Genomic DNA, 27,535 nt, shown 5'->3' with positions numbered 1-27,535 from the left:
GCAGTGGTAGGTGTGTGGTGCAGATGGACCTGGCTGATGATGGTGAGACACTGGCACAGGTTGCCCAGGGAGGTTGTGGAGCACAGGAGCACCCAATGTGGAGCACATTGGGTGCTCCTGTGCTCCACAACCTCCCTGGAGGTGTTCAGGACCAGGCTGGATGAAGTCTTGAACAGCCTGGGTTGGTGGGAGGTGTCCCTGCCCTGAGCTTTGAGGTCCCTTCCAACCTAAACCACTCTCTAATTCTATGATATTGCCCATCTGTGACCTCTTCTCAGCCTGAGAAGCTGAGCTGGCTGCAGAGCTGAGCTTTCAGGGGCCATTCTGTGCTTCTGTGCTCCACAGCCTCCCTGGAGGTGTTCAAGGCTAGGTTGGATGAGACCTTGAGCAGTCTGTGCTGGTGGGAGGTGTCCCTGCTCATGGCCAGGGGTTGGTACTGGATGATCTTTAAGGACCCTTCCAAAACAAACCATTCTATGATTCCATCCTAGGCAACTTGAGCAGCTTGGTCTAAGCAGGAGGTGTCCCTGCCTATGGCAGGAGGGTTGGAGCTGGATGATCTTCAATGTCCCCTTCTAGCCCAAACCATCCTGTAGCTGTGATTCTATGCTGTGGGTGTAAACACTGGGCACAAAGCTCTGCCAGCTCTGGCATCCAGCACCTGAAGAGGGCTGCAGGAGAACTGGAGAGGGACTTTTGACAAGGGCCTGTGATGATAGGAAAAGAGGCAATGGTTGGAACCTTGTGCAGGGCAGATATGGAGTGGGCATTAGGAAGTCCTTTCCACTGAGGCTGGCCCCAGCACTGCTCCCTGGGGGACTCCACTGGTCACAGCTCTCCAGTTGGACCTGGCACCATCGATCACCACTCTTTGAACTCTCTCTTGCAACCAGTTCCTAATCCACCTCACTGCCTGCTCTTCCATCCCACACTTCCTCAGCTTCCTCACTAGAATACCATGGGAGATCTCGAAGGTCCCTTCCAGCTCAAGGCATTCAGTGCTCTCTTTGCTGTCACTGCCTCAGCTGCAGAGTGCTGAGGCTGGAGAGGCTTTGGTCCTCTCCCCTCCTCCAGCTGAAGAATACCATCCCCCACCACGTTAGTAATTGAGATGCCGAACTGGTCGGTGCTGGCTGCTCTGCTCAGTGGCTGTGATAAGGAGATTAGTGCCTCTTCTTCAGAGAGACACCAGCCACATGGCCCAGCTGCTCTGCAGCAGCAGCAGCGAAGCAGACAAAGCAGGGAGTGCTCCTGGGACAACTGTCCTGCTCTGGGACAGCCAAGGAGCTTTCCTCCTCTGTCTGGAGGAAGAGGAGGCTCCCAGATGACCTTCTTGTGGCCTGCCAGGAGCTGAAGGGGGCTACAAAAAAGCTGGGGAGGGACTTTTGAGGCTGTGAGGGAGTGATAGGACTGGGGGGAATGGAGCACAGCTGGAGATGGATGGGTTCAGCCTGGAGGTGAGGAGGAAGTTGTTGAGCAGGAGAGTGGTGAGAGGCTGGAATGGGTTGCCCAGGGAGGTGGTTGAGGCCCCATGGCTGGAGGTGTTTGAGGCCAGGCTGGCTGAGGCTGTGTGCAGCCTGCTCTAGGGTAGGGTGTCCCTGGGCATGGCAGGGGAGTTGGCACTGGCTGCTCCTTGTGCTCCCTTCCAACCCTCTGACTGCTTCTATGATTTCTTGACTTCCCTTTTTCTTGCTTGTTTTGTGGAGGACTCGCAGAGGCTTGAGCAGGCAGGCCCTGGGCAGAGCAAGGGCCTTCTGGTGATGGTCCTTTCATGTCTGCAGTGGTGTTGGAGGCATCTTCCTGCTCATGAGCTGAGTCTTGCCCTCTCTGCTGCAGGCAGACCTTTGATTCACCACTCCATAGGCAAAATGGGCAGCTTGGAGTGAGAAGGAGCAGAGAGGAGGCAGGAGGCTTGGTCATGGATTCAGCAGCTCCTTTTGGACCATGCTGTACCCCAGCCTATTCCCTTGCTCCTTGTCCTTGCATGGGGTGGGGGCTCCTGACACACCTCCTGTCACCTCACAGCAGAGGTCTCTCACCTCAGATCACTTTTGTGGCCTCTCCTCTGGACATATGGAAAGGTGCAGGTCTTTCTTGTGCCTGATACCCTCGCTCTAAGCTAGCAGTGGGCCTCAGTGTGCCTGGATCAGAGCCACATTGTGCCTGGATTGGAGCTCAGTGTGCCTGGATCAGAGCCACATTGTGCCTGGATTGGGGCTCAGGGTACCTGGATCTGGGCTCAGGGTGCCTGGATTGGGGCTCAGTGTGCCTGGAATGGGCTCAGGGTGCCTGGATTGGGGCTCAGTGTGCCTGGATCAGGGCTCAGTGTGCCAGGAATGGGCTCAGGGTGCCTGGACAGGGGCTCAGTGTGCCAGGAATGGGCTCAGTGTGCCTGGGTCAGGGGCTCAGTGTGCCTGGGTTGGGGCTCAGTGTGCCTGGGTCAGGGGCTCAGTGTGCCTGGGTCAGGGGCTCAGTGTGCCTGGGTCAGGGGCTCAGTGTGCCTGGGTTGGGGCTCAGTGTGCCTGGGTCAGGGGCTCAGTGTGCCAGGAATGGGCTCAGTGTGCCTTGGTCAGGGGCTCAGTGTGCCTGGGTCAGGGGCTCAGTGTGCCAGGAATGGGCTCAGTGTGCCTGGGTCAGGGGCTCAGTGTGCCTGGGTCAGGGGCTCAGTGTGCCTGGGTTGGGGCTCAGTGTGCCTGGGTCAGGGGGTCAGTGTGCCAGGAATGGGCTCAGTGTGCCTGGGTCAGGGGCTCAGTGTGCCAGGAATGGGCTCAGTGTGCCTGGACCGGGGCCCCTCTGCCCAGAACCTGCTCCTCTGCCAGCGCTGCCCCTGCAGGCCTGGCTCCAGGTGGGCTGCAGCCCCTGTCCCGCGGTGGGTGGTGCCCGGGGCTGATGTGTCCCTCTGTGCCCGCAGCCTGCCGAGGGATGCTCTGCGGCTTCGGGGCGGTGTGCGAGCGCAGCTCTGCCGACCCCTCGCAGGCTGCCTGCGTCTGCAAGAAGACAGCTTGCCCCGTGGTGGTGGCTCCCGTCTGTGGCTCCGACTACTCCACCTACAGCAACGAGTGCGAGCTGGAGAAGGCTCAGTGCAACCAGCAGAGGCGGATCAAAGTCGTCAGCAAGGGACCCTGCGGTGAGTGCCAGGGCGGCAGGCTCGGTCCCCTGCCCGCCTGCAGAAGGAGGAGACTGCCTAAAGCTGGGGAGACCTCCCCTGAATCACAGAACCAGGCAGGCTGGAAGGGAGCTCCAAGCTCAGCCAGCCCAACCTAGCACCCAGCCCTGCCCAGCCCAACCTAGCACCCAGCCCTGCCCAACCAACCAGACCATGGCACTCAGTGCCCCAGCCAGGCTTGGCTTCAACACCTCCAGGCACAGCCACTCCACCACCTCCCTGGGCAGCCCATTCCAATGCCAATCACTCTCTCTGACAACAACTTCCTCCTCACATCCAGCCTCAACCTGCCCTGGCACAGCTTGAGGCTGTGTCCCCTTCTTCTGTTGCTGGCTGCCTGGCAGCAGAGCCCAACCCCACCTGGCTGCAGCCTCCCTGCAGGGCTCTGTCACAGGCAGCTGTGCCTGTTGCACCGCAGTCTCCCCAGAGTGGGTCACAGGGTAACAGAACGAGTTGGAAGTGCCCTCAGGAGGGACTTTGAGGTGATGAAGTGTGTCCAGAGAAGGGCAACAAAGGGTGTGGAGAACAGGCCTGGTGAGGAGCAGCTGAGGGAACTGGGGAGAAGAGGAGGCTGAGAGAAGATGTCATTGCTCTCTACAACTCCCTGAAAGGAGGTCACAGTGAGGTGGGATTGGTCTCTTCTCCTTAAGATCAGGTGATAGAAGGAGAGGAAGTGGCCTGAAAAGGGGAGATTTAGGTTGGATGTGAGGAAAAATGTCTTTGCTGCAAGAGTGATCAGGTACTGGAACTGCCCAGAGAGGTGCTGGAGTCACCATCCCTGGAGGTTCAAGAAACCTATGGACATGGCACTCTGGGACATGGTTTAATGACCATGGTGGTGTGAGGTTGATGGTTGGGCTTGATGATCTCAGAGGTCTTTTCAACTGAAGCAATTCTAAGGTTCTAACCACCCCTACACACACACACTTCTAAAGCAGGGTCACCTAAAGCAGGCTGCCCAGGATCCCAACCTAGGTCACATCTGCCACAGCCAGAAGCTGAGTCAAAGGAACTGGGTGCACACAGAGGCTGGCAGGGGTGACAAAAAGCCCCTCCCCAGCCTGGCATTCACCAGCTGTGAGCAAGGAGCTGTGTAAATGAGACCCTGGACTCCTCGTCTCTGAGTAAATTAACTTGACCTTTCTCTCATGCAGTGCTCTGGCTGGCAATAAATCTGCACCCAGCTCTCCTGCTGGGGCTCTTGTCAGAGGGGAGAGAGTGCTGAGTGATTGATTTAAAACAATAATCATCAAAATGAGACAAACACAGAAGAGGAAAAAAAACAACAAAGCTCAAAAAGCAAAATCAAAAAGCAAGCAAAAAAAAAAAAGACCCCAAACAAAATCTGGCAAATAAATTTTGGCCTTTCCCCATCAGTGAGGAAATTGCTCCTTGAGCTCTTCCTCTCATTAGGGGTTGCAGAAGGTACCTTAAGGACTCTTGTTTAGCTCATTTGCTCGAGTGAGAAGCTCTTGGAGGATGTGTTCAGGGAAGGGAGCTCACAGAAGCCAGGCTGAGAGGTTTAGGGTGGAGAAGCTCTGCCTAAAGTGCCAGGTGGGGACTGAGCTCCCCTCATTGTGTGCCATGGGTTTGGGGCTGATCACAGAATCATTTAGGTTGGGAAAAACCTCTGAGATCATCAAATCCAAGATCCTACAGTTTCAGAATCCTGCTTGCCTCTCTGAGCATCAAGGTGGCTGAGTAACAGAACAAGGGGACACAGCCTCAAGTTGTGCCAGGGCAGGTTCAGGCGGGATGTTGTTAGGAAGTTGTTGTCAGAGAGAGTGATTGGCATTGGAATGGGCTGCCCAGGGAGGTGGTGGAGTGGCTGTGCCTGGAGGTGTTCAAGCACAGACTGGATAAGGCACTTAGTGCCATGGTCTGGTTGGTTGGGCAGGGCTGGCTGCTAGGTTGGATTGGATGAGCTTGGAGCTCTCTTCCAACCTGCTCCACTCTATGATTGTGCCAAAGAAGCAGCATTTGGGTTGTTCTGTCTTTTCTTTGCTTGATTCTATGCCTGGCTCTCCTCACAGCCAGACCACTTCTTCCCAGCAAGACAGCACTTCTCCAAGTGAGAAATCCAACTCTCTTTTCTAGGGCTGGGTGCTAGGTTGGACTGGATGATCTTGGATGTCTCTTCCAACCTGCTTGACTCTATCATCAACTAGCCCAGGCTGCTCTGAGCCCCTCACTGTGCAGGGTTAGCCCTCCTGGAGGAGCGATCTTGAACCTGACCCCAGGTGGTCTTGACCCCTCCCCAGGGGTGGGTGTGAACACTCCCAGGTGATGGTGGTTAGCTCACTCCCCCTTCCTAAGATCCATAAAAAGCAGGGGGACTTCCTGCTTGCTCTCCCCTTGCCTTCCTGCCCACCAGGAATCACCATTCCTCTTTCCTGCTGCTTGTTGTTTCACCACGGGGTCATCACCACCCAGGAGGCAGACAAAAGCCATTGCCATCAAATCTGGTTGTGTATTTAACTGTTTGGTGTCTTGGTTTCCCCTTCCCTATGCCTTTGTAGCTTCCCTACCTCAGCTACCTTCTCTTTATTGTCAAACTTTCCTTCTTCTAACTTCCAAGTCACAGTGAGATTATTTATTTGGGTCTGCTTTACCTTTCCTCTCTCTCTCTCTCTCTCCATCTAATTGCTTTTCTTTTGGGAAAGAAGGGAGAAGGGGGAAGAAGAGGGAAGGGCATCCTATCAATTGTTATTTGTTCTACCAACTGTATTGGAGTCTCTGGGAACTGAGCCCCTCACCTTGACCGCTTCCAGAGTTGAGCCTTCTGCCACCACCCTGGGCAACCACCTCCACATCCTATCACAGTATCATTGGGGTTGGAAGAGACCTCACAGATCATCAAGTCCAACCCTTTACCACAGAGCTCAAGGCCAGACCATGGCACCAAGTGCCACGTCCAGTCCTGCCTTGAACAGCTCCAGGGACGGCGACTCCACCACCTCCCCGGGCAGCCCATTCCAGTGTCCAATGACTCTCTCAGGGAAGAACTTTCTCCTCACCTCCAGCCTAAATCTCCCCTGGCACAGCCTGAGGCTGTGTCCTCTTGTTCTGGTGCTGGCCACCTGAGAGAAGAGAGCAACCTCCTCCTGGCCACAACTACCCCTCAGGTAGTTGTAGACAGCAATAAGGTCTCCCCTGAGCCTCCTCTTCTCCAGGCTAACCAATCCCAGCTCCCTCAGCCTCTCCTCGTAGGGCTGTGCTCAAGGCCTCTCCCCAGCCTCGTTGCCCTTCTCTGGACACGCTCAAGCATCTCAATGTCCCTCCTAAAGTGGGGGGCCCAGAACTGAACACAGCACTCAAGGTGTGGTCTAAGCAGTGCAGAGCACAGGGGCAGAATGACCTCCCTGCTCCTGCTGGCCACACCATTGCTGAAAGAGTCTGTTTTCTCTCTCTCACCTGCAGGCTCCAAGGACCCCTGCGCAGAGGTGAGCTGCAGCTTTGGCAGCACCTGTGTCCCCTCTGCAGACGGGCAGGCTGCCAAGTGTGTGTGCCCAGCCTCCTGCAGCGGCGTGCCCGAGGGCACCGTGTGCGGCAGCGACGGGCGCGACTACCGCAGCCACTGCGACCTCAACAAGCACGCCTGTGACAAGCAGGAGAACGTCTTCAAGAAGTTTGATGGCTCCTGTGGTGAGTCCTCCTCCTCCTCCTCCTCCTTCCCTCGGGCAGGTTGCCTGCCCAAATGTCTTCCCTTGGATTGGGTTGGAAAAGGCCTTTGAGGGGCATTATTCATGGAATGGTTTTAGGTTGGAAGGGAGCTCAAAGCTCAGCCAGTCCCAACCCCTTGCCATAGGCAGGGACAGCTCCCACCAGAACAGATTGCTCAAGGCTTCATCCAACCTGGCCTGGAACACCTCCAGGGAGGTTGTGGAGCATAGAATCGTCCAATGTCAGGGGTCACCCAAGGTCAGGCCTGACAAGACCCTGAGCTACTTTGTCTAATTGGGGATGTCCCTGCTGACTGCAGGGGGCTTGGGCAGGCTGACCTTGGAGGGTCCCTCCCAACACTCTGCATTCTCGGCTTGTCTTCTGTCTTTCCCCCTCTGCTTTTGCCTTGGGGGGGTGGGGGTTTCCACTCAGGAGCTACTAACCTAAAGAGCTGCTCCAACATCTGTGCCACCTCCTGCTGTTTGCCCTGGCTGCAAGATCCCCCCTGGCTGCCACTTTGGCAAGGAGCCTGCTGCTAGCTGATGTCCCAGGGCTTCGGGCAAGCAGCTCCTGCTAATTAAAGGAGCCCAACAGGCACAGATCCCATAGCAAACACAGCCCTGCCACTGCAAGGATGGCTTCCTCTTTGGCTAATGCTGGCTGGGGACATTTGTTATTAAAAGGAGCTGTATTCATTAGGAGAAGCAGGAGCTCAGCCAGGACACGTGCCAGACACCAGTGTTTGTCCCCGAGGGAAGGAGGCTGTTTGGGCAGGCTGCAGACCTTCACTTGTGCTTTTGCTGCTCAGTCCCGAGTAGGGTGAGCTGAGTACAAGTGGGAGGTGTGAAAGAGATGTCAGGCTGGGTGCTTCAGGTTTCTGGGACAGAGAACAGGCTTTGAGCCTCCCTGCTTCTTGGAGACCCTCCTGGTTTTAGGTGGGCATCAGCAGAACCTCAGACAGGTTGGCTTGAGCCTCTGGGTTGTAGAACTTGAAGACTTGAAAGGTTATTTGGACTTTGTTGGGTGCACTCTAAGGCCTGAGCAGGTACTGCAAGGTAGGGGAGAGGGTGAGGATGGGCAGTGCAGGCAGAGCACATCTCAAAGATCCTCCTCATGCAGCTTCTGAGACATCTCCTTGCTTCTGCCTTCATCCTCAACCCTTCTGATGTGATCCCCAACTCCTCAGTTGTACCACATCCCTTCCTCATCCCCAACTCCTCTGACATGATCCTCTTCTCAGTTGTACCAAATCCCTTCCACATCCCTAACCCTTCTGGTGTGGTCTGCATCTCCTCACATCCCTACCCCATTCCCAAGCCCTCTGGTGTGCTCCCCATCTCCTCAGGTCTACCACATCCTTTCCTCATCCCCAACCCCTCTGATGTGGTCCTCATCTCCTCCAGTCTACCACATCTCCACATTGCTTCATCAGCCTCATCTACCCACAGCTCCTCAAGTCCACACAAGATGTTCTGGTGGGTTTTGTTGGGGGTTCTAGAGGTGTCCTGGGAGGTAACACATCTCTGTCTGGCTGCTGGCATGACTGCAGGGCAGCAGTCAGCACAGGCAGCTCTTGCCAGAGTGGGAATGGGAGGTGGATGGGGTAGGCCCTGTGGGATCTCCTTCATCTGCTTCATTTCCATGATTAGTGCACATGCTAAAAGGCTTGTGAGAGGCTGGGCAAACAGGGCAGCCTATTGTCTCCTTCCCTTGAAACTGTCCCTTTGTCCCTTTCCTTGTCCCTCGTCCTTCCCTTCCCTTGGCTGTGGTCAAAGCGAGGATTTCAGACTGGCAGGAGTGGAGGGTGGAAAGATCTGGTGGTGCTTGAGACAATGAATGGGCACCCTCCAGGTACCACACTTGGTGAGGGAGAGAAAAGCCTGGGGCTAGAGCAGGGATTAGAGAGCAGGAGGCAGCTCTTCTGCCCTTGTCTTTGGTATGTTAATGTGAGCTCTGCTCTTCCGAGAGGGTGATTTGGATAAACCCAGATTAGAGCCGTGGGGCCCTGCAGCATGCAGCCCTGGCTGCCTTCAAGGCTCTTACCGCGCTTCGGGAAGATGGGAAGGGAAACAGGGAGGAGCAGGATAGGAATGCAGAGCATCTTGCAGCCAGGGCAAACAGCAGGAGGTGGCACAGATGTTGGAGCAGCTCTTTAGGTTGGTGGCTCCTGAGTGGAAACCCCCCCCAAGGCAAAAGCAGAGGGGGAAAGACAGAAGGCAAGCCGAGAATGCAGAGTGTTGGGAGGGACCCTCCAAGGTCAGCCTGCCCAAGCCCCCTGCAGTCAGCAGGGACATCCCCAATTAGATAAAGTAGCTCAGGGTCTTGTCAGGCCTGACCTTGAATGTCTCCAGGGCCTCAACCACATCCCTGGGCAACCTGTTCCAGTATTTCCCCACTTTCCTGCTGCAGAACTTCCTCCTGATGTCCAACCTACATCTGTCCTGCACCAGTTTCAAGCCATTGCTCCTCATTGCCCTTCTCAACAGCCCCTCCCCAGCCTTCCAGTAGATCCCCTCCAGATATTGAAATGTAGCTCTAAGGTCTTCCTGAAGCCTTCCCTTCTCCAGGCTGAACAGCCCCAAACACCCTCAGAGCCCCTGCTGGACTCTCTCCAGCAGTTGCCTGTCTCTCTTGAAGTGAGGAGCCCAGAACTGGACACAATACTCCAGATGTGGCCTCAGACAGGAGCCAGCACCCAGGCTGCTTCCCTGTGCATTCCCAGCAGCTCTACACCTGCTCTGCTCCATTTCAAACCGTTGCCCTCATCCTACCACAACAAACCCTCCTAAGCAGTCCCTTCCCAGCTTCCTTGTAGCCCCCTTCAGATGCTGAAGCCTGAGTTTCAGCAGCTGTCCTTTGCCACCCAGCCCATGGCTTTGAACTGATGACAGCAGCAGGCAAATTGTCCTCCCCAAGCCTCACTGTTTTCCTGCTGCTCTGCCCTTGATGGCACAACTCCCTGAGAGGAGGCTGGAGGGAGGTGGGGGTCAGTCTGTTCTGCCAAGGAACAAGCCACAGGCCAGGAGGGAATGGCCTCATGTTGCACCAGAAGAGGTTTAGGCTGGAGATCAATCATGAAATCAAGGAATGGCTTAAGCTGAAGATCATTGATGGCCTTCAAAGCTGTGCACTGATGCGCTGGCAGCCTGGGCTAGCACCAGCAGGAAGGGAGAATGGAATGCCCAGAGTGGAATGCTTCTTCCCACCCAAATCCACCTGGGATTCTGTGCTAGTTTGAGCCTAGCTGGGGCATTTTAGTGAGAGGAATTAGATGCTAGGCTGTGAAAAGGAAACAGTGGCAATGGCTTGCTGAGATGGATGAAAACATGGACATAAAAATAGATCACAGAGTTGCTCTCTGGCTTTGGCTGCCTCCCCTCTCTCTCTGTAACCTGCCATCTGTGTAACTGATCCCTCTGCTTCCTAACCCCCCCTGGCTGACTCTCCAAACTCACCTTGAATGTAAGGCAAAGTCTGGGGTAAGGTAGAGGGGTGGCAGGGTGGTTGGGACCCCTCCTGGGCGCTCTGGTTTCTGGGAGGGCTGCTGAGTTTCTGCATGACTTTTTTTCACTTGCACATTGCTGTCCAGAGCTGTAAATGTTGTGCCAGTCTGCTCGTGTCCTGTGCTAAGCTGTCCATAGAAAGCTCCATTCTCACTCCCAGCTCGGCTGAGGCTGGTCTGGGGCAGTTCTTAAGTGTATCAGAGTATCACAGTATCACCAAGGTTGGAAGAGACCTCACAGATCATCAAGTCCAACCCTTTACCACAGAGCTCAAGGCCAGACCATGGCACCAAGTGCCACATCCAACCTTGCCTTGAACAGCTCCAGGGACGGCGACTCCACCACCTCCCCGGGCAGCCCATTCCAGTGCCCAATGACTCTCTCAGTGAAGAACTTTCTCCTCACCTCCAGCCTAAATCTCCCCTGGCACAGCCTGAGGCTGTGTCCTCTTGTTCTGGTGCTGGCCACCTGAGAGAAGAGAGCAACCTCCTCCTGGCCACAACCACCCCTCAGGTAGCTGTAGACAGCAATAAGGTCTGCCCTGAGCCTCCTCTTCTCCAGGCTAACCAATCCCAGCTCCCTCAGCCTCTCCTCGTAGGGCTGTGCTCAAGGCCTCTCCCCAGCCTCGTTGCCCTTCTCTGGACACGCTCAAGCATCTCAATGTCCCTCCTAAACTGGGGGGCCCAGAACTGAACACAGCACTCAAGGTGTGGTCTAACCAGTGCAGAGTACAGGGGCAGAATGACCTCCCTGCTCCTGCTGGCCACACCATTCCTGATGCAGGCCAGGATGCCACTGGCTCTCTTGGCCACCTGGGCACACTGCTGGCTCATGTTCAGGCGGGTATCAATCAGCACCCCCAGATCCCTCTCTGTCTGGCTGCTCTCCAGCCACTCCGACCCCAGCCTGTATCTCTGCATGGGGTTGTTGTGGCCAAAGTGCAGCACCCTGCACTTGGAGCTATTGAACCCCATCCCATTGGCCTCTGCCCATCTGTCCAGGCGGTATGGGGGGGCAGGGAACACCCAAACCATCACAGGTTCCATAGGCACACGCCGAGGAAGCTATGGAGGCTTCCGGAGCGGGAAGGAAGGGACAGGGCAGGGAGCAGGGCGCAGGCAGTGCCTGACTCCGCAGCGCGGCTGTGCCCGCAGACCCGTGCCGAGGTGTCCTCGCCGACGGGAGCCGCGTCTGCCGCGTGAACCCCCGCAGCCGGCGGGCAGAGCTGCTGCCGCGCCCCGACGGCTGCGCCCCGAAGCGGGAGCCCGTCTGCGGCGACGACGGCGTCACCTACGACAACGAGTGCGTGATGGGGCGCTCGGGCGCCATCCGGGGGCTGGACATCCAGAAGGTGCGTTCGGGGCAGTGCCAGCAGCAGGGTAAGTACCACCCCAGCCCCCTCGTTGCCCACCCTCGCCGCTCTGCCTGGCAAATGAGGCCGTGCCCGTGGCGGGCGGCAGCAGCCTCCTCTTCTCTCTCTTTTGCCCAGACCAGTGTAAGGAGGAGTGCAAGTTCAACGCCGCCTGCCTGAACCGGCGCGGCACTGCCCGCTGCTCCTGCGAGCGCATCTCCTGCGACGGCGCCTACAGGCCCCTCTGCGCCCGCGACGGCCGCACCTACGCCAACGACTGCCAGCGCCGCAAGGCCGAGTGCCACCAGCAGGCTGCCATCCCGCTCAAGCACAACGGACCCTGTGGTAAGCACTGCTTGCCCACAGGGAGACGTTTGGTAACTCCACCCCAGCGGAACCGCTCTGCTGCCAACCTCTTGCTTCCCAGTCCCCTCCCCAGCAGCCGCTGGGACAGGCTGCTCAGGGGAGTTGTGCTTTGGAGGTATTCAGGACCTGCCTGGATGTGTTCTTTGGTGATCCTGCTCTGGCAGGGGGGTTGGACTGGATGATTTTTTGAGGTGCCTTCCACCCCTAACATTCTGAGCCTGTCTCTGCCGTGCAGGCAGTGGTGCTTGTGGCGGTGTTGGAAAGGTGAAGGTAAGTGGAGTGTGGGTGCCCACCACATGAGCAAGTCACCAGGCTCTCTTGAGGGTGCCAAGCCCTGGATAAGCTTCCCAGGCTGCCCAGAGAGGTTGTGGAGTCTCCTTCTCCAGAGATATTCAAAGCCCACCTGGATGCATTCCTGTGTGACTTGCCCTGGGTGATCCTGCTCTAGATGAGCTCTGGAGGTCCCTTCCAGCCCCTGACATTCTGTGGTGCTGTGAGCCATTCCTCCTGGGGTTTCTTTCCCTTCTAGCACTCAGCAGCCCTCCTGTCTGTGTGTGTCTGCATGGGTTCCTCCTTGGTCTTGTCTCTGTCTGATGTGCCCAGTAACACTGGGAAGAATCCTTTGTCTTCAACCAGTACCCAAATGTCTCTGATGTCTTCCTGCTTCATCTCATTCACCACCACAGCCAGGTGCACATTCACCACCACCACCACCATGCGGCTCCCACACCTTTCATTTCTCCTCCCCGGGTAGTGCCAGTGCCTAAACTCCTTCCATGCTTCCTCCTCCATGCCCTGCCTGCTTCTCTCAGCTCCAGGTACTCTCCGTCAGGAACTCTTCCCAGCGTTGCCTGTTCTCTGGAGGCCTCACTGTGCTTTTCTCTCGTCTCAGGGAGAAGCTTTTTGACCTTGCCAATGGATGTTTGTTCAGGACTGTGTCATAGGATGGGGCTTTGGGTCCCTGCAGTGTTGGGAACGTCCAATCTCACAGTGGAAATGGAGGAGGTCAAGCGTGGGTTGATTTGCATGAGTTGGCAGGGCCGTTCAGCTCAGCTCAAATTGGCTCTTACCAGCACTAGAGCTATCACTTGGAGCTGATGTTTTTGGGAGGTGGCAGCTCCATCAAACCTCCCTGGAAATCAGGCTCCATGTTGTGGAGCTGTTTTCTTGGCTTTGTGCTCCTGCAGCAGGCTTTTAACGCTGCCAGGCATTGCTCAGCTGCTGGGAAACTGTTTGCCAGGCTCCCAAAACCAGGCTTAATGTAATCACCACTGGTGGTTTAATCACCCCCTTTCGTCAGGTTGCTGCTGCTGCTTGAGTGATTAGGAGCCAGTTCCCCAAGTTCTCCCTACAGGGAGAGGCCTCTCTCAGTCCTCTCTCTCATTGAGCTGTGAGGACCTGGTGCAGGATGGCCACCAGAAGCCTTGCCAGAAAGCCAGCAGGTCTGGCACTCATCATTTTCCTGCCCTCTTGTGCCATCATGGAGCTTTGCTGGAGATGTGAGCACCCTCTGGGACTGGAATGGGATTGCTGGGGGCTGCCCCTGGCACAGGGGATGGTGGGGATGGAGTTGAGGTGCCTGTGTTTGGGCTTCTGGGGCAGTGGGGCCAGGAGGTGGTTTGCAGCTAGGTGGCCTTGGGCTCTCTACAAACCCTTCCCTGTACCTTTCAGACCTTGCTGAGGCTTCCCAAATATCTCTAGGGTGAGCAGGGAAGTTGTGCTGCTGTCTGCACACCATTTCCACCACGCTGAGTGGGCAGTAGGATGTGGTCCCTGCCCATCTGCTGTTCTTCTCCCTATGGTACTCTTCTAGCTTCTCTTCCCACAGGTGAGGACAGCAGCTGTGCACATCTGCTTGCAGGAGCTGCATCCACGTGGGGTAGGAGCAAGCAAAGCTCCTAATCCAGGGGAAGTAAATCAAAGCTGAGGCTCTGCCTGCTATAGCCCAGGATTTTAAAGTCCACATTGACAGCTCCAGGCAGCCCCATAGCAAACCACCACGGGGTGTGGGCAAGCCTTCAGCCTCCCCAGCAGCTTAGAAAAGTATCTTCTGCCTGAGCTGAGCACTGCCCTGTGGAAAGGAAACATCTCCTCCAGTGTGACCCCAGTGCAGGCTCAGAGAGAGATGGGAAGCAGGTTTAGAAGCAGGCATGGAGTGATGCTGCTGCTTGCCAGCCTATGTGGCAAGACAGGTCTCAGCATGAGCCCAGCTGCTGGGGCCAAAATCCCTCCTGGCTGAGGCTTCCTTGGGCTGCAGGGTGCAGTCCACCAGCACAAGGCTGGAAGGTGACTGATGGGACACTTGGCAGTGGGTGAGAGCAGGGAGTGAAGGGGACCCAAGGTGAGGGATGTGGGGAGCTCTTTACTCATCATGGAAGAAGTTCTTTACTTTCAGAGTGGTAGAAGACTGCAGCAGGTTGCCCAGAGAGGTGGTGGAGGCCCCATCCTTGGAGGTGCTAACAGACCATGTGGGCATGGCACTTTGGTTTAATGGTCGTGGTGGAATTGGGTCATTAGTTTGCCTTGGTGATTTTTAGAGGTCTTTTCCAACCAAACCAGACCCAGGCAGGTCTGCCCAGGGGCTTCAGAGGAGCTCCTGGATGTTAAACTGGTGGAAGCCCTGAGCCTGGGCTAGGTCAAGTCTTTCAGTTTGGACCAGTTTGTCCAGTGAGAAGGTGGTGGAGGCTCCATTCCTGAAGACATTCCAGGTCAGGCTTGATGGGGCTCTGAGCAACCTGCTCTAGTTGGGGAGCTAGTTGAGTTGTTTAGCCTGCAGAGATGACCTCGTTGCTGCCTACAGCTAGCTGCAGGGAGGCTGTAGCCAGGTGGGGTTGGGCTCTGCTGCCAGGCAGCCAGGGACAGAAGAAGAGGACACAGCCTCAAGCTGTGCCAGGGCAGGTTGAGGCTGGATGTGAGGAGGAAGTTGTTGTCAGAGAGAGTGATTGGCATTGGAATGGGCTGCCCAGGGAGGTGGTGGAGTGGCCGTGGCTGGAGGTGTTGCAGCCAAGCCTGGCTGGGGCACTTAGTGCCATGGTCTGGTTGGTTGGGCAGGGCTGGGTGCTAGGTTGGGCTGGCTGAGCTTGGAGCTCTCTTCCAACCTGCTTGCTTCTATGATTCTGTGTCCCTGCTGACTGCAGGCAGGGATTGGATTGGATGAGCTTTAAAGATCCCTTCCAACCCCATGCATTCGTGACTCATCTTCTGAGCTGTGAGGCTGCAGGAGGTGCAGGGAGCTGGGGAAGGGAAGGAAGGGGAGACAGAGCAGTTGGGGTGGTCGCAGGGGTTTGAGCTCTCACATCTCTAATGAACAATAAGCTCTGCTGCTGCCTTTTTCCAGCAGCAAGGCAAAGGAGGCAAAGCCAAACAAAACACTCCAGATTTTGATTTTAATCCTTCTCTCCTTCAACACTGTGATGGTGCAGGTGAGAAAGAAGAGATGGGATGAGCTAGGTGTGGACAGGAGGTGGAGGGGTTGTTGTATCTGTCTTTTCCTCCCTGCCTCTCTCTGCTTTCTCTCTCTCTTTTTTCTGCCTCTTCTCTTTCTCTCTCTTTCCTTTTTCGTCTGTGTCTTGTGTTTTACAGTGTTGCCTGTTTGGAGGAAGGAATTGTGTCCTGGCAGCACCCTTCTGCTCCCTACCTGGACATCTCTGCTAGGAGGTCTGCTTTCTCCCCTTCTCCATAGCCAGTGCCACTCCTGCTGCCTTCTCACTGCTCCCCAACCTCTCCAGTTTCGCTTGAGAGCTCCCAGAACAGGGAGGTTGTCCTGGATTTGCTCCCATCCCTTGCCCCAAACACTTGCTGCTGAATGGGGATGCCTGGCAGTGCAGTGGGGTCTTGTCCAATGCTTGCTGTGGCTTGGCCCTTTGTGGCAAACAAGAGATGGGGGGAGCAGAGGTGGGTACTGTGAGCCCCCCCACTCCTGAGTGAGCCTCTCTTTGCTGGACTGGTCCTGGTTGATTTTTACCTCTCCTTTTGCACCCAACTAACCCTTCCCTTTCTTCCCCACCTCCTCCTTCCCAGAGACTTCTGCCTGCCTGGGACTGTGATGCTCATCCCCTTGCTCTCCACAGTGTGTGTCACTCTTGTCCGTGTAAGTCCAGTGGGCAGGGGCTCTGCAGGGGTCACAGCCCCTCCCCTGGCCCAGTGTCCAGTTAATCACACTGTTGGAAGTGCTGGGTCTCAGGTGTGGTTCTTCCCCAGGAATACTCCCCTGAGGAGCTGGCACTGGAGCCCGTTGGGTGTGATGGGCACAGACTGATGAGGTCTGATGGATTACAGAGCGGCTTCAGAGCTTCTTCTCCATAGCCATCCACAGGCAGGGCTTGCAGGAGAGCTCAGTGTGCCCAGGCCCCAGGGCTTGCTTAGGCTTTTGCAAAGCTCAGAGGCAGGTGAGGGATCAGTCAGGGTGCAGAAGGAGCATTTTGCCTGCTCTCTGCCTTGGTTTCCCTGCCTACCAGATGGAGAGGGGCCAGGAACCAAAACAGGTCTTGATTATAGCACAGTCTAAGATCCTTGCTTGGAAGGTCCTCATTCTATCCACCCACATCAAAACTGGTGCCAATCCCCCCCCAACCTGCTTGATGTCTGCAGGTGCCCAAATCTGTGTGTGAAATCTCACAGGCTGAGATTCAGGCTGTGAAGGAACTTCCTGTGCTGCACCTCTGCAGGTCTGGCTGCTGAGGAAGGGCAAGGGATGTCAGGAGATGTCAGGGCAGTGTTCTCCAGCAGGCCTGGCACCTCCATGCGTCCCCATTCCCTTGCTCACCAAGACAAGAGTGCAAATTTGGGTCTAAAGGAGCAGATTTTTCTGCTTCACACCTATCTCATTCCATCCTTCCTGCCTGTCTCCAGAAAAGCTGTTTTCTCCATGCAAGGTGTCTCTGGGGGGTTGAGGGACATGACCATGGCATAGGTGTTCTGAAAAAGTGAAACACAAGCAAGGAGGTTAGAGCAGCATCAAAGGACATGGAGCAGGAGCAGGGAGCAAAACACAGGCAGGTGTGAGCAGCTTCAGAGGGCAGAGAGCAGGAGCAAGGAGCAAAACACAAGCAGGAGGTGTGAGCAGCTTCAGAGGGCAGGGAGCAAAACATGAGCAGGAGATGAGAGCAGCATCCAGAGGGCAGGGAGCAAAACACAAGCAGGAGGTGTGAGCAGCTTCAGAGGGCAGGGAGCAAAACACGAGCAGGAGGTGTGAGCAGTGTCAAAGGGCAGGGAGCAAAACACGAGCAGGAGGTGTGAGCAGTGTCAGAGGGCAGGGAGCAGGAGCAGGGAGCAAAACACGAGCAGGAGGTGTGAGCAGTGTCAGAGGGCAGGGAGCAGGAGCTGAGAGCAAAACACGAGCAGGAGGTGTGAGCAGCATCAAAGGGCAGGGAGCATGAGCAGGGAGCAAAACATGAGCAGGAGGTGTGAGCAACATCAGAGGGAAGGGAGCAGGAGCAGAGAGCAAAACACAAGCAGGAGGTGTGAGCAGCACCAGAGGGCATGGAGCAGTTCCTGGTCCTTGGGAATTTCTCACCAACCTCTCAGCTGCAGGGAAGTTGGGGGGACACAGGTGAAAAGGCTGGGTGGAAGGAGTGGCCATGTGCTGAAACTGTGCCCCTGTCTTCCCTGTTCCCTTGCAGACCCTTGGCTCTAAGTTTTGGCTTGGTAGGTGCTCCCCAAAGAGGCGAACCCCAAATCTAGGCTTGCCTTTGCCAATCGAGCTTTGCCCATTGCCCAAATGGCTCTTGGCTGTTTCCTGGCTGATTGCCAGCATGCAGCCAGGTTTCTGAGGGTCCAAGCCTTGCTCTAGCTCTGCAGATGTGCCAGGAGGGGGGTGGCCTCCCTCATCAGCAGGTTCTGGAGGGCTTTGTCTTTCCTACTCCACTCCAGCTCTGTGCCTGCCTCGCTCCTGGGTGTCGGTGGGGCTGTGCTGTGTGTTGCCTGTTGCATCCATCTCGTCTTGCCTGTCTGTCTGTCTGTCCACCCACGTCCATTTTGTTGTGTGTCCATGTCAGTGTCCAGCACGGATTAAATCTGGTGTCCTTTCCTTGCCCCAGGTCCTCAGGGCTCTGTCTTGAGTCACAAGAAGGGGTTGCTGGTCAGTGCTGGGGCTCTCCCCAGCAGCACAGCCAGTACTGCTTTCTGGCTGCCTGGCTTTGGCTCCTGGGTGGTGGAACTGATCTGGATGGTGAATTTGATTTGGGATTGGCCTTCCCCAAGCAGGCTGGGAGCCAGGTGGAACCACAGGGCTGCCCCTGGAGGCAGTTCCAGAGCTGCACCAAGGAGCTGGATGCAGACTTTGCTGTCACAGTCAGGGTTGGTTGCTCACCACATCACTCTGGGTATCTTGCAGGCAAGGTGCCACCTTTATGGCTGACTTTGATTAGGTAGCTCCATGCTGTGGACATTGCCCATCCCCAAAGAGCCTCAGGGCTCTGCTTCTGGAGCCAGATGCCTGAGGAAAGGCATCCTGTCTCTTCACCCTTCTGCAGGGCAGCTCCAGCACTAGCCTGCAAAGGGGCTGAGAGAGAGGCAGGCTGTGTGGTGAAGCCAAATGCAGATGTCCTCTCCAGCCAGATCCTCCTGGGTGTTAGCACAGGGTATTAAGATGAGCTGGTCAGGAGACAGTGTGCTTCTGAGTGCCCTGAAAGCACCAAGACCAACACTGAGGAAGGCTTTCTGATGCCTCCTGGCCTCAGCCATGGAGCTCGTCATTCAGATCCAACTGCTGCCCAGGAAAAGAAGTTCCAGCTGCTGTCCTGGCAACAAGGAGTCTGTGCTGGCCTCCCTTGGCACATGATGCTTGTTCTTGCTGCTGGCTGTGAGCTGCTGGGAAGATCCAGACAGCAGGGTTTGATAGAGAAACCCTTGGGGCTGATCCCACCTCTGGCCAGCCCTTTGGGGTGGAATGGAGCTGGGATGGAGGAGATGAGGCAGGAGTCCTGCTCATGGCGTGCAGGGAGAAGAACCTTGTGCCTGCTTCCCGTCCCTAACCTCTGCCAAGCATGGGGAAGATGCTGAGCTGGGCATGTCGGGGTGGCATGGAGGGCGCAGGGGCTGGTGCCCAGGGCAGGATCTGTGTGCACTTGGCACGGCTTGGGGGGGAGGCTGGGCAGGCTGGCATGCACTGCTCTGCACGCCGCTTCGGGCAGCAGGGCAAGCGGCGGGCTCCAAACGCTGCCTTTTCCCTCCTGTCCCCTCTGCAGACCTGGGTGTGCCCAGCCCCTGCCTGAGCGTGGAGTGCACCTTTGGGGCCACGTGTGTGGTGAAGAACCAGGAGGCCGTGTGTGAGTGCCAGCAGGTGTGCCAGGGCCGCTACGACCCTGTCTGCGGCACTGACAACCGCACCTACGGCAACCCCTGCGAGCTCGACTCCATGGCCTGCGTCCTCAGGAGGGAGATCAAAGTGAAGCACAAAGGGCCCTGTGGTAAGAGTCCATCTCCAGGGCTCCCCTCTCCTGCTCTTGGTTTGCTCACTTGGGTGTACTGAGCATGACCTCATTCATAGTTATCAAGATGTGCAGGTGAGTGCCAGGAGGCTGCAGCCAGGCTCTGCTGGGCGATGCCCAAGGACAGCGCAAGGGGCACTGGGTGGCAGCTGAGGCATGGGAAGCTTCATGGAAACACGAGGAGGTCTGGTTGACTGGCTAGGGCTGGGTGCTAGGTTGGACTGGATGAGCTTGGAAGTCTCTTCCAACCTGCTTGATTCCATGATTCTGTCTTTGTGCACCTCAGCCAGGCTGAGTGAAGCAGGCACTGCCACAGTCCCCTTCTCATAGCCTGGCATCTAATTCCTCTCGTTAAAACATTGCAGCCTGCCTCAGATGAGCACACCTAACCTGCTGTTTCTTTCACACAGACCCCTGTGGCAAGTGCCAGTTCGGGGCCATCTGTGAGGCAGAGACAGGCAGGTGTGTGTGCCCCACGGAGTGTGTGCCCTCCTCCCAGCCCGTCTGTGGCACAGATGGCAACACCTACGGCAGCGAGTGCGAGCTCCACGTCCGCGCCTGCACCCAGCAGACCAACATTCTGGTGGCTGCCCAAGGAGACTGCAGTGAGTCTGGCAAGGTCCCCTTCTTCCCTCCTCTTGTTCCTGCTGGTGGCATTTCAGAGAGAGGCTGCTCAGCCCTGCTGGCCCTGCTGAGCTGGCTGAGGCCACCCAAGGCTCGCCAGTCATTTGTGGCACTGTGGGACTGCCACGGAGGAGACACCAGAGAAACCCTGGCTTTGGGATGTGTGAAGGGTCTCCCCAGCCCTCTTCCTGGTGCCTTTGGGGGTTGCTTTGCAGGGCTTGCCAGGAGAATATCAGCTCTAGAGTGATGGGGATTGCTCAGGGACACCCAGCAGCCTGGCCCTGGGCTGCAGTCCCCCTGCTTGGTCTCTGGGAGACTGTGCCTGAGGGTTTTTGCCTTGCTTGGTGTGGTCCTGCCTTTTGGCTTCACAAGATTTTGGCATCTTGAGTGCCTCAAACAACTTCATTTTATGATTCTATGATTCAGATCATAGAATTCCATGATTCTGTGATTCAAACAACTTCATTTTAGGCCCAGCTATGCATCATAGGTGGGATCTGATCTCTTTGTTACTTGTCTGAGCCAAGCAAGGAAATTAGGCTAATGTCCATTGAGCCAAGCTGAGCAGTTGGGCTAAAAGCATCTTAATAGCTACCACCAGAACTGAAAGCTTCTAGGATCTGCCTGATCACACAGCTCATGTCAGCAGCTTTCCCTTCCCTCCATCCCTTGGGGTTAATTCCTCTTTGTTCCTCTGTTTCCTCCCCACTCCCCAGCCTGGGGAACTGTCTGTGCTAATTTCTTAATGAATTAAAAGCCCTGCTTGGGTTCTTCCCTAGGATAAAGCCTCCTCCAGCCACAGGAACGCTTTGAGCTTCAGCAAACCTGTCCAGCTGGGTCTGGTGGTCAAGGGTGAAGTGTGCAGGGAGGTCCTCTCTAAGTCTGGAAGAGAAGAATGAGTGTGACAGATGACTCTCAGTGCAAGCAGGAGGCTGAGCTTGAGTTATAACTACAGTAGAGTATCTGAAGGGGACCTAGAGGAAGGCTGGGGAGGGGCAGTTTAAAAGGGCTTGGAGAGAGTGGCTGAGGGGCAATGGTTTGAAACTGGAGCAGGGCAGATTTAGGTTGGACACCAGGAGGAAGTTCTGCCCAATGAGGGTGGGGAAACATTGGAATGTGTTTGCCCAGGGATGTGGTGGAGGCCTCATTCCTGGGGACATCCAAGGTCAGACTGGATGTGGCCCTGGGGGGATGGATGTGGATCCAGTTGGAGGTGTCCCTGCTGCCTTCAGGGGTTTGCCCAAGATGCCCTTTGAGGGTCCCTTTCATCCTGCTGTGATCTGTGAATCTGTTGGAATACAGCAGGAGAGTAAAAAGCAATTTCTGCTTGGTGTCCTGCACACACCACTCGTGGGTGTGATGGGAACCAGAGATGCCCACGAGTGGCACATGCCCGTTGCAGAGTCTGTGCAGTCATAGAATCACAGAATGGTTTAGGCTGGAAGGGACCTCAAAGCTCAGCCAGGGACACCTCCCACTAGAACAGGTCACTCAAGATCTCATCCAGCCTGACCTTGAACACCTCCAGGGAGGTTGTGGAGCACAGAAGCACCCAATGTGATCAAAGATCACATTGGGTGCTTCTGTGCTCCACAACCTCCCTGGGAAACCTGTGCCAGTGTCTCAGCACCCTCATCCTGTGCCAGTGCCTCCCCACCCTCACTGCAAAGAACTTCTTTCTAACATCCACTGTCAATCTCCCCTCTGCCACTTCAAGCTCATTCCTCCTCATCCTGGCATTACAATAAGAAGCCAGCCCAGTGTGGGGAAGGAGGAGCTCTCTGCTTGCCCCTAGGGCACGATGGCAGCGCTTGCTGTCTCCGTGCCCCCGGGAAGCTGGCTCTGAAGGTCCCTTACCAAAGCTGAGGGTGATTGCTCTCTCTCCCTGCAGAGTCCTGTGGCAGCACCGTGTGCTCCTTTGGCAGCAGGTGTGTGGCTGGGCAGTGTGTGTGCCCTCGCTGCGACAGCCAGCCCCTGGCACCCGTCTGTGGCACCGATGGCCTCACCTACCGCAGCCAGTGCCAGCTGCAGGTGGCCTCCTGCCAGCAGAAGAAGAGCATCGAGGTGGCCAGCATGGGGCCCTGTGAGGATGGTAGGTTGCTTACTCTCCTTCTGGTTGTGTGGGTGTGAAAGGGGGAGGGTAGGGGTGGGCTTGGCAGCGGTGTGCTGGGATGGGATGAGGGGCAGTGGGTACAAACTGGCACACAGGAGGTTCTGGCTCATCATGGGGGGATTACAAATTCTTTCTATAAGGAAAGAATTCCTCCACTTGGAGGGTGGCAGAAGGCTGGAACAGGCTGCCCAGAGAGGCTGTGGAGTCTTCTCTGGAGAGGCTCCAACCCCAGCTGGCCACTGTGATGCTGGGTAAGCTGCTGTGGGTGCCCTGCTTTAGCAGGGGGGGTTGGACTGAGTGATCCCCAGAGGTCCCTTCCAACCCCAGCGTGCTGGGATTCAGTGCCTCTATGAGAGGGTAAGGAAGGGATCAGGTTGCACCCAGTGGGTTCTTGCTCTTGATGCTCTTTGTTGTGCCCAACGTGAGCCCCTCTGGGTGCCCTGTGCCACCTGCAACATCCTCAGCACAGCAGGTCCTGTGCCAGTGCCTCTTCTCCTGGCTGACTGGCTGCTGCCACCCAGCACACTGCCTGCCACCTTCCTTTCCCCTTTGTGTGGAGCCAGCAGTGACAAGAGGCGATGCCACCTAACAGGAGTTTATCACTGCTTTAATTTCATGCTTCAGTGGGCCTTGGCCAGGAGAAATTGAGCTGTTTCTGGGGCAGGCAGCCTGGCTGCTGCTTTGATTCCCTCTGCTCCAAGGGCCACTCGAGGTCCTGGCCCGTGGCCACTGTTGACTCAGTACCAAGCACCAGGCAATGCCGTGGGGTTGGCTCTCCCTTGCTTGACCAGCCTAAGAGCTAAGAACCAGCTGAGTTTTGCTGCCACAGGGACAAAGCTGTGGGTTAACAGCAGCTGAGTGCAGGAGCAGGAAGTGTGTGAACCTCACTGCTCTGATGGGCTGACCTGGCCAGCTGAGGCTTTCTGGCTCATTGCACATGGAGCCTAGCTGGGAGGGACTCCAGTGCTCTGGAAGGGCTTAGGGAGAGAGGAAGACATAACATGGTGTTTGATCACAGCCCTCCTTGGGGAATTTCAGGTTGATGTCCCTCTGGGAAGAGATCTTAAATAATTCTCTGTGTAATGCCAGATGCCAGCCTTTGATCACTCAATGAAAAGGGGCAGGTTGCCCTTCCCCCTGCTTCCCCTTTAAGAAGCCTTTGAAACCAGCAACGTCTCTCTCTGGCTGCTGGAGCTGTGAGCATCTCTGGGAGATGCAGCCAGGCTTGGGGCAGAGGTTTGTGTATGGTGAGGAGGAGCTGACAAACTGAGCTACAGGCTGAACCCAAAGTTCAGCTCTCTGCTCTCTGCTTGCCACGTTTCAAGCAGCAGCAGCCTCACTCCATGCTTGGGAGGGCAGGAGAAAGGGGAAGGAAGGAATTGGATCGAAGTGTGGAGTTCAGCTGACACTAAATCAAGTGGCAGCTCTCTTCCTTCTCTGCATGGCCATTAGCTGTCTAATCTCCAGGTAGCCTGCAGAGCTCTGGCAGCTGCAGTGTCTTTGGCATTGCTCCTGTGGTGATGCCACAGAGAGGAAGAACTCAGGGTACCTGCTAAAGCATCCCTCTGCAGCTGTCATTATGTAGGCTAAGCACAGCCTTGTGAGCTTTCTCCAGAGGACAGGAACCTTCTCTGAGGCCCAGGGTTCTGGGGTTAACTGTGACTTGGATGGACCTGTGCAGCAGTGGACTGCTCCTCCTTCATCCAGGACACACCTTTGGGTCAATGAGGGCATTGGCACTGTCCCTTCTGCTTTCCCCTGCCTCTGCTCTGCTGCTGGGTGTGAGCCCTTCCTCACCATGCTGTGCTCTCCTGTTGGGTGTGAGCCCTTCCTCACCATGCTGTGCTCTCCTGCTGGGTGTGAGCCCTTCCTCACCATGCTGTGCTCTCCTGCTGGATGTGAGCCCTTCCTCACCATGCTGTGCTCTCCTGCTGGATGTGAGCCCTTCCTCACCATGGTTCTGCTCTCCTGCTGGGTGTGAGCCCTTCCTCACCATGCTGTCCTCTCCTGCTGGGTGTGAGCCCTTCCTCACCATGGTTCTGCTCTCCCGCTGGGTGTGAGCCCTTCCTCACCATGGCTCTGCTCTCCCACTGGGTGTGAGCCCTTCCTCACCATGCTCTGCTCTCCTGCTGGCTGTGAGCCCTTCCTCACCATGCTCTGCTCTCCTGCTGGATGTGAGCCCTTCCTCACCATGCTGTGCTCTCCTGCTGGGTGTGAGCCCTTCCTCACCATGCTGTGCTCTCCTGCTGGGTGTGAGCCCTTCCTCACCATGGTTCTGCTCTCCTGCTGGGTGTGAGCCCTTCCTCACCATGCTGTGCTCTCCTGCTGGCTGTGAGCCCTTCCTCACCATGGTTCTGCTCTCCTGTTGGGTGTGAGCCCTTCCTCACCATGCTGTGCTCTCCTGCTGGGTGTGAGCCCTTCCTCACCATGCTGTGCTCTCCCGCTGGGTGTGAGCCCTTCCTCACCATGGTTCTGCTCTCCTGCTGGGTGTGAGCCCTTCCTCACCATGCTGTGCTCTCCTGCTGGGTGTGAGCCCTTCCTCACCATGGTTCTGCTCTCCTGTTGGGTGTGAGCCCTTCCTCACCATGCTGTGCTCTCCCGCTGGGTGTGAGCCCTTCCTCACCATGGTTCTGCTCTCCTGCTGGGTGTGAGCCCTTCCTCACCATGGTTCTGCTCTCCTGCTGGGTGTGAGCCCTTCCTCACCATGGCTCTGCTCTCCTGCTGGGTGTGAGCCCTTCCTCACCATGGTTCTGCTCTCCTGCTGGGTGTGAGCCCCTCCTCACCATGCTGTGCTCTCCTGCTGGGTGTGAGCCCTTTCTCACCATGGCTCTGCTCTCCCACTGAGTGTGAGCCCTTCCTCACCATGCTGTGCTCTCTCGCTGGGTGTGAGCCCTTCCTCACCATGGTTCTGCTCTCCTGCTGTCTGTGAGCCCCTCCTCACCATGGTTCTGCTCTCCTGCTGGGTGTGAGCCCCTCCTCACCAGGCTGTGCTGTGCTGCAGAGTGCGGCTCGGGGGGCTCTGGCTCCGGCGACGGCAGCGAGTGCGAGCAGGAGCGGTGCCGGCAGTTCGGGGGCTGGTGGGATGAGGATGCAGAGGACGATCGCTGCGTCTGCGACTTCACCTGCCTGGCAGTGCCACGCAGCCCGGTAAGCAGGCTCCAGGGGGCAGCTTTGGGAGTCACCCAAAGGTCATGGGATGAGGAGGAATGGGTTTGAAGTGGCAGAGGGGAGACTGAAACTGGATGTTAGGAAAAGGCTCTTTGAAGTGAGGGTGCTGAGACACTGGCACAGGTTGCCCAGGGAGGTTGTGGAGCACAGAAGCACCCAATGTGATCTTTGATCACATTGGGTGCTTCTGTGCTCCATAACCTCCCTGGAGGTGTTCAAGGCCAGGTTGGATGAAGCCTTGAGTGACCTGTTCTAGTGTTTCCTCTCTTCTCCCCCTCCCTCTCCTCTCTTCTCCCCAATGACCTTTCTGAGAGCATCCCGTGGGTAGGGAACCTGCCTTCCTGTGCCAGGGAGTGCCCTGAGTGTTTCCCTCCTTCCCTGTCCTGCCAGGTGTGTGGCTCTGATGGTGTGACCTACAGCAACGAGTGTGAGCTGAAGAAGACACGGTGTGAGAAACGCCAGGATCTCCATGTCACTGGCCAAGGAGCCTGCCGTGGTGAGTGCCCCAAAGGCAGCCAGTCCCCAAGGATGGCACCAGCCACCTGCTCTGGCCCCCAGCCTGGAGCCCTTGGTACCCCATACCCTTTCCCCGGGGCTAAGCGAGGAAGTGCTCACTGAGGAGGGCACAGCCGTGGCTGTGTTTGGTTTGCTGATCCCTGCTGCATCATTCCCTTTTCCCTGGCCAGGGGTAGGACCTCATCACCTGCTCCCAGCATCTCTGCGAGGCCCACAGGGGGTTTGCAGGAATGCTGCCAGCTGCTCCACCCCTGCATTGGCACCAGTGCCCGCCAGCAGCCTGCATGCCAGAAGTAACCAGTCCCTCTCTGCCTTCCTCTGCAGCCCTTGCCACAACCCCACCACCCCTCCTGGTGGTGCACTGCAGCCAGACCATCTATGGATGCTGCCCAGACAACATGACCTTGGCGCTGGGCGTGGGTGCAGCTGGATGCCCAAGTGAGTGAATGCTGTGTTCCCACCTGGGGGGGCATGAAAGACCTTCAAGGATTCATAGAGTGGTTTGGGTTGGAAGGGTCCTGAAAGATCATCCAGTTCCAACCCCACTGCCATGGGTAGGGACACCTTCCTCTAGACCAGGTTGCTCAAGGCCTTGGACACCTCCAGAGAGGGATGGCTGGAAGGGAGCAGCTGGAGGGACAACCTGAGGTACCACCCCAGGAGAAGCAAAGGAACCTTCTCCATTCTTCAGCTACTTAGTGACCTTCCAGGCTCAAAAAGCCTCTCCTTGTCCCAGCTCCAGGTTCCCAGCAGGCACACCTGGAGATGTGCATGCAAACTTCTCCTAGCTCTAATCATCATTAGTCCACCACTCTTGTCCCTTCAAAAGCTCTGTGGCACCTTCCAGGTCCAAGTCCCTCTGACATGCAAGAAGATGGATGGTGGGTCAGAACTTGCCTGATGCTGAGCTTGTGCTGAGTGCCCCAGAAGGTGCCCCTAGGCTCAGATCATGCTCTTGCTAAAAGCTAAGGGCTCCTCACCAGCCTGAGCGTCAAAAACATTGCTTGTGTCCTTGTGCTGCAAGCTGAGGTGGAGCAGAGCTGTCAGGCTCACCTAAGGACCTCCTGCAAGCCACCCTAGGACCAGTGAGTGCACTGGGCAGGAAGCTGAGCCTGCAAGTGTTTCATTAATATTTATTAAGTCCTGATGAGAGCAGCCCTTGGGCTGAAGGCACATCTGGAAAGGCATTAGCAAGATCCTGACAGCTGAGGCTGTGGCTGCCTGTTAAGGAGACACATTAGCCTGTGCAGACACCATCCATGCTGTGCTTGGGCTTGGCTGCTGCCTGCTTGATGAGGATGTGGTGCTGCTGCTTAATGTACTATGGGAGCTAAAAAAGCAGCAGCAGCCAGAGAATGGCCAGAGATGCCTTGCCTAGGGGGTGCATGAGGTGGGCTGCAAGCTGAGGGAGGTGTTGGAAGAGCAGATCAGTGGTGGTGTGAGGTGTGCTGGTCAAGAGGGACCAGCTGAGCAGGGAGGAGCTGGTCAGGGTGATGCTAGAGAGGTCACAAGCATTGCCCTGCCAGCTGTGGTTGGCAGTGTGATGTTCCTCTGTGTCACTGCTGGATGCCCTGTGCCCTGCCCTGCATCCGATCCATGGGCACTGCTTCCCAACTGACTGGGACTCAGTATCCC

At 56.5% G+C, this 27,535-nt stretch overlaps 1 protein-coding gene across 10 annotated transcripts in view; it reads left to right on the top strand.

The window, feature by feature from the left end:
- Nucleotides 1-27,535, top strand: part of AGRN (agrin) — a 147,950-nt gene that overhangs the window by 87,465 nt on the left and 32,950 nt on the right. For 9 of the 10 annotated variants that reach the window (XM_064172104.1, XM_064172098.1, XM_064172100.1 and 6 more), the window contains 10 exons: nt 2,912-3,127; nt 6,587-6,811; nt 11,487-11,711; nt 11,822-12,028; nt 19,237-19,458; nt 19,890-20,084; nt 21,995-22,195; nt 25,218-25,363; nt 25,775-25,880; nt 26,225-26,338. In XM_064172104.1, coding sequence (XP_064028174.1) covers nt 2,912-3,127; nt 6,587-6,811; nt 11,487-11,711; nt 11,822-12,028; nt 19,237-19,458; nt 19,890-20,084; nt 21,995-22,195; nt 25,218-25,363; nt 25,775-25,880; nt 26,225-26,338 — 1,857 coding nt within the window. Of the gene's footprint in view, nt 1-2,911; nt 3,128-6,586; nt 6,812-11,486; nt 11,712-11,821; nt 12,029-15,061; nt 15,707-19,236; nt 19,459-19,889; nt 20,085-21,994; nt 22,196-25,217; nt 25,364-25,774; nt 25,881-26,224; nt 26,339-27,535 lie in introns of those variants that run through there. The other variant, XM_064172103.1, reaches the window with a different exon arrangement.

This window comes from Pogoniulus pusillus, chromosome 36, assembly GCF_015220805.1.
Source record: "Pogoniulus pusillus isolate bPogPus1 chromosome 36, bPogPus1.pri, whole genome shotgun sequence".
NCBI classification, from domain to species: domain Eukaryota; kingdom Metazoa; phylum Chordata; class Aves; order Piciformes; family Lybiidae; genus Pogoniulus; species Pogoniulus pusillus.
The sequence above is the reverse complement of the archived record's forward strand: the minus strand, read 5'-3'. Positions and strand labels throughout refer to the sequence as shown.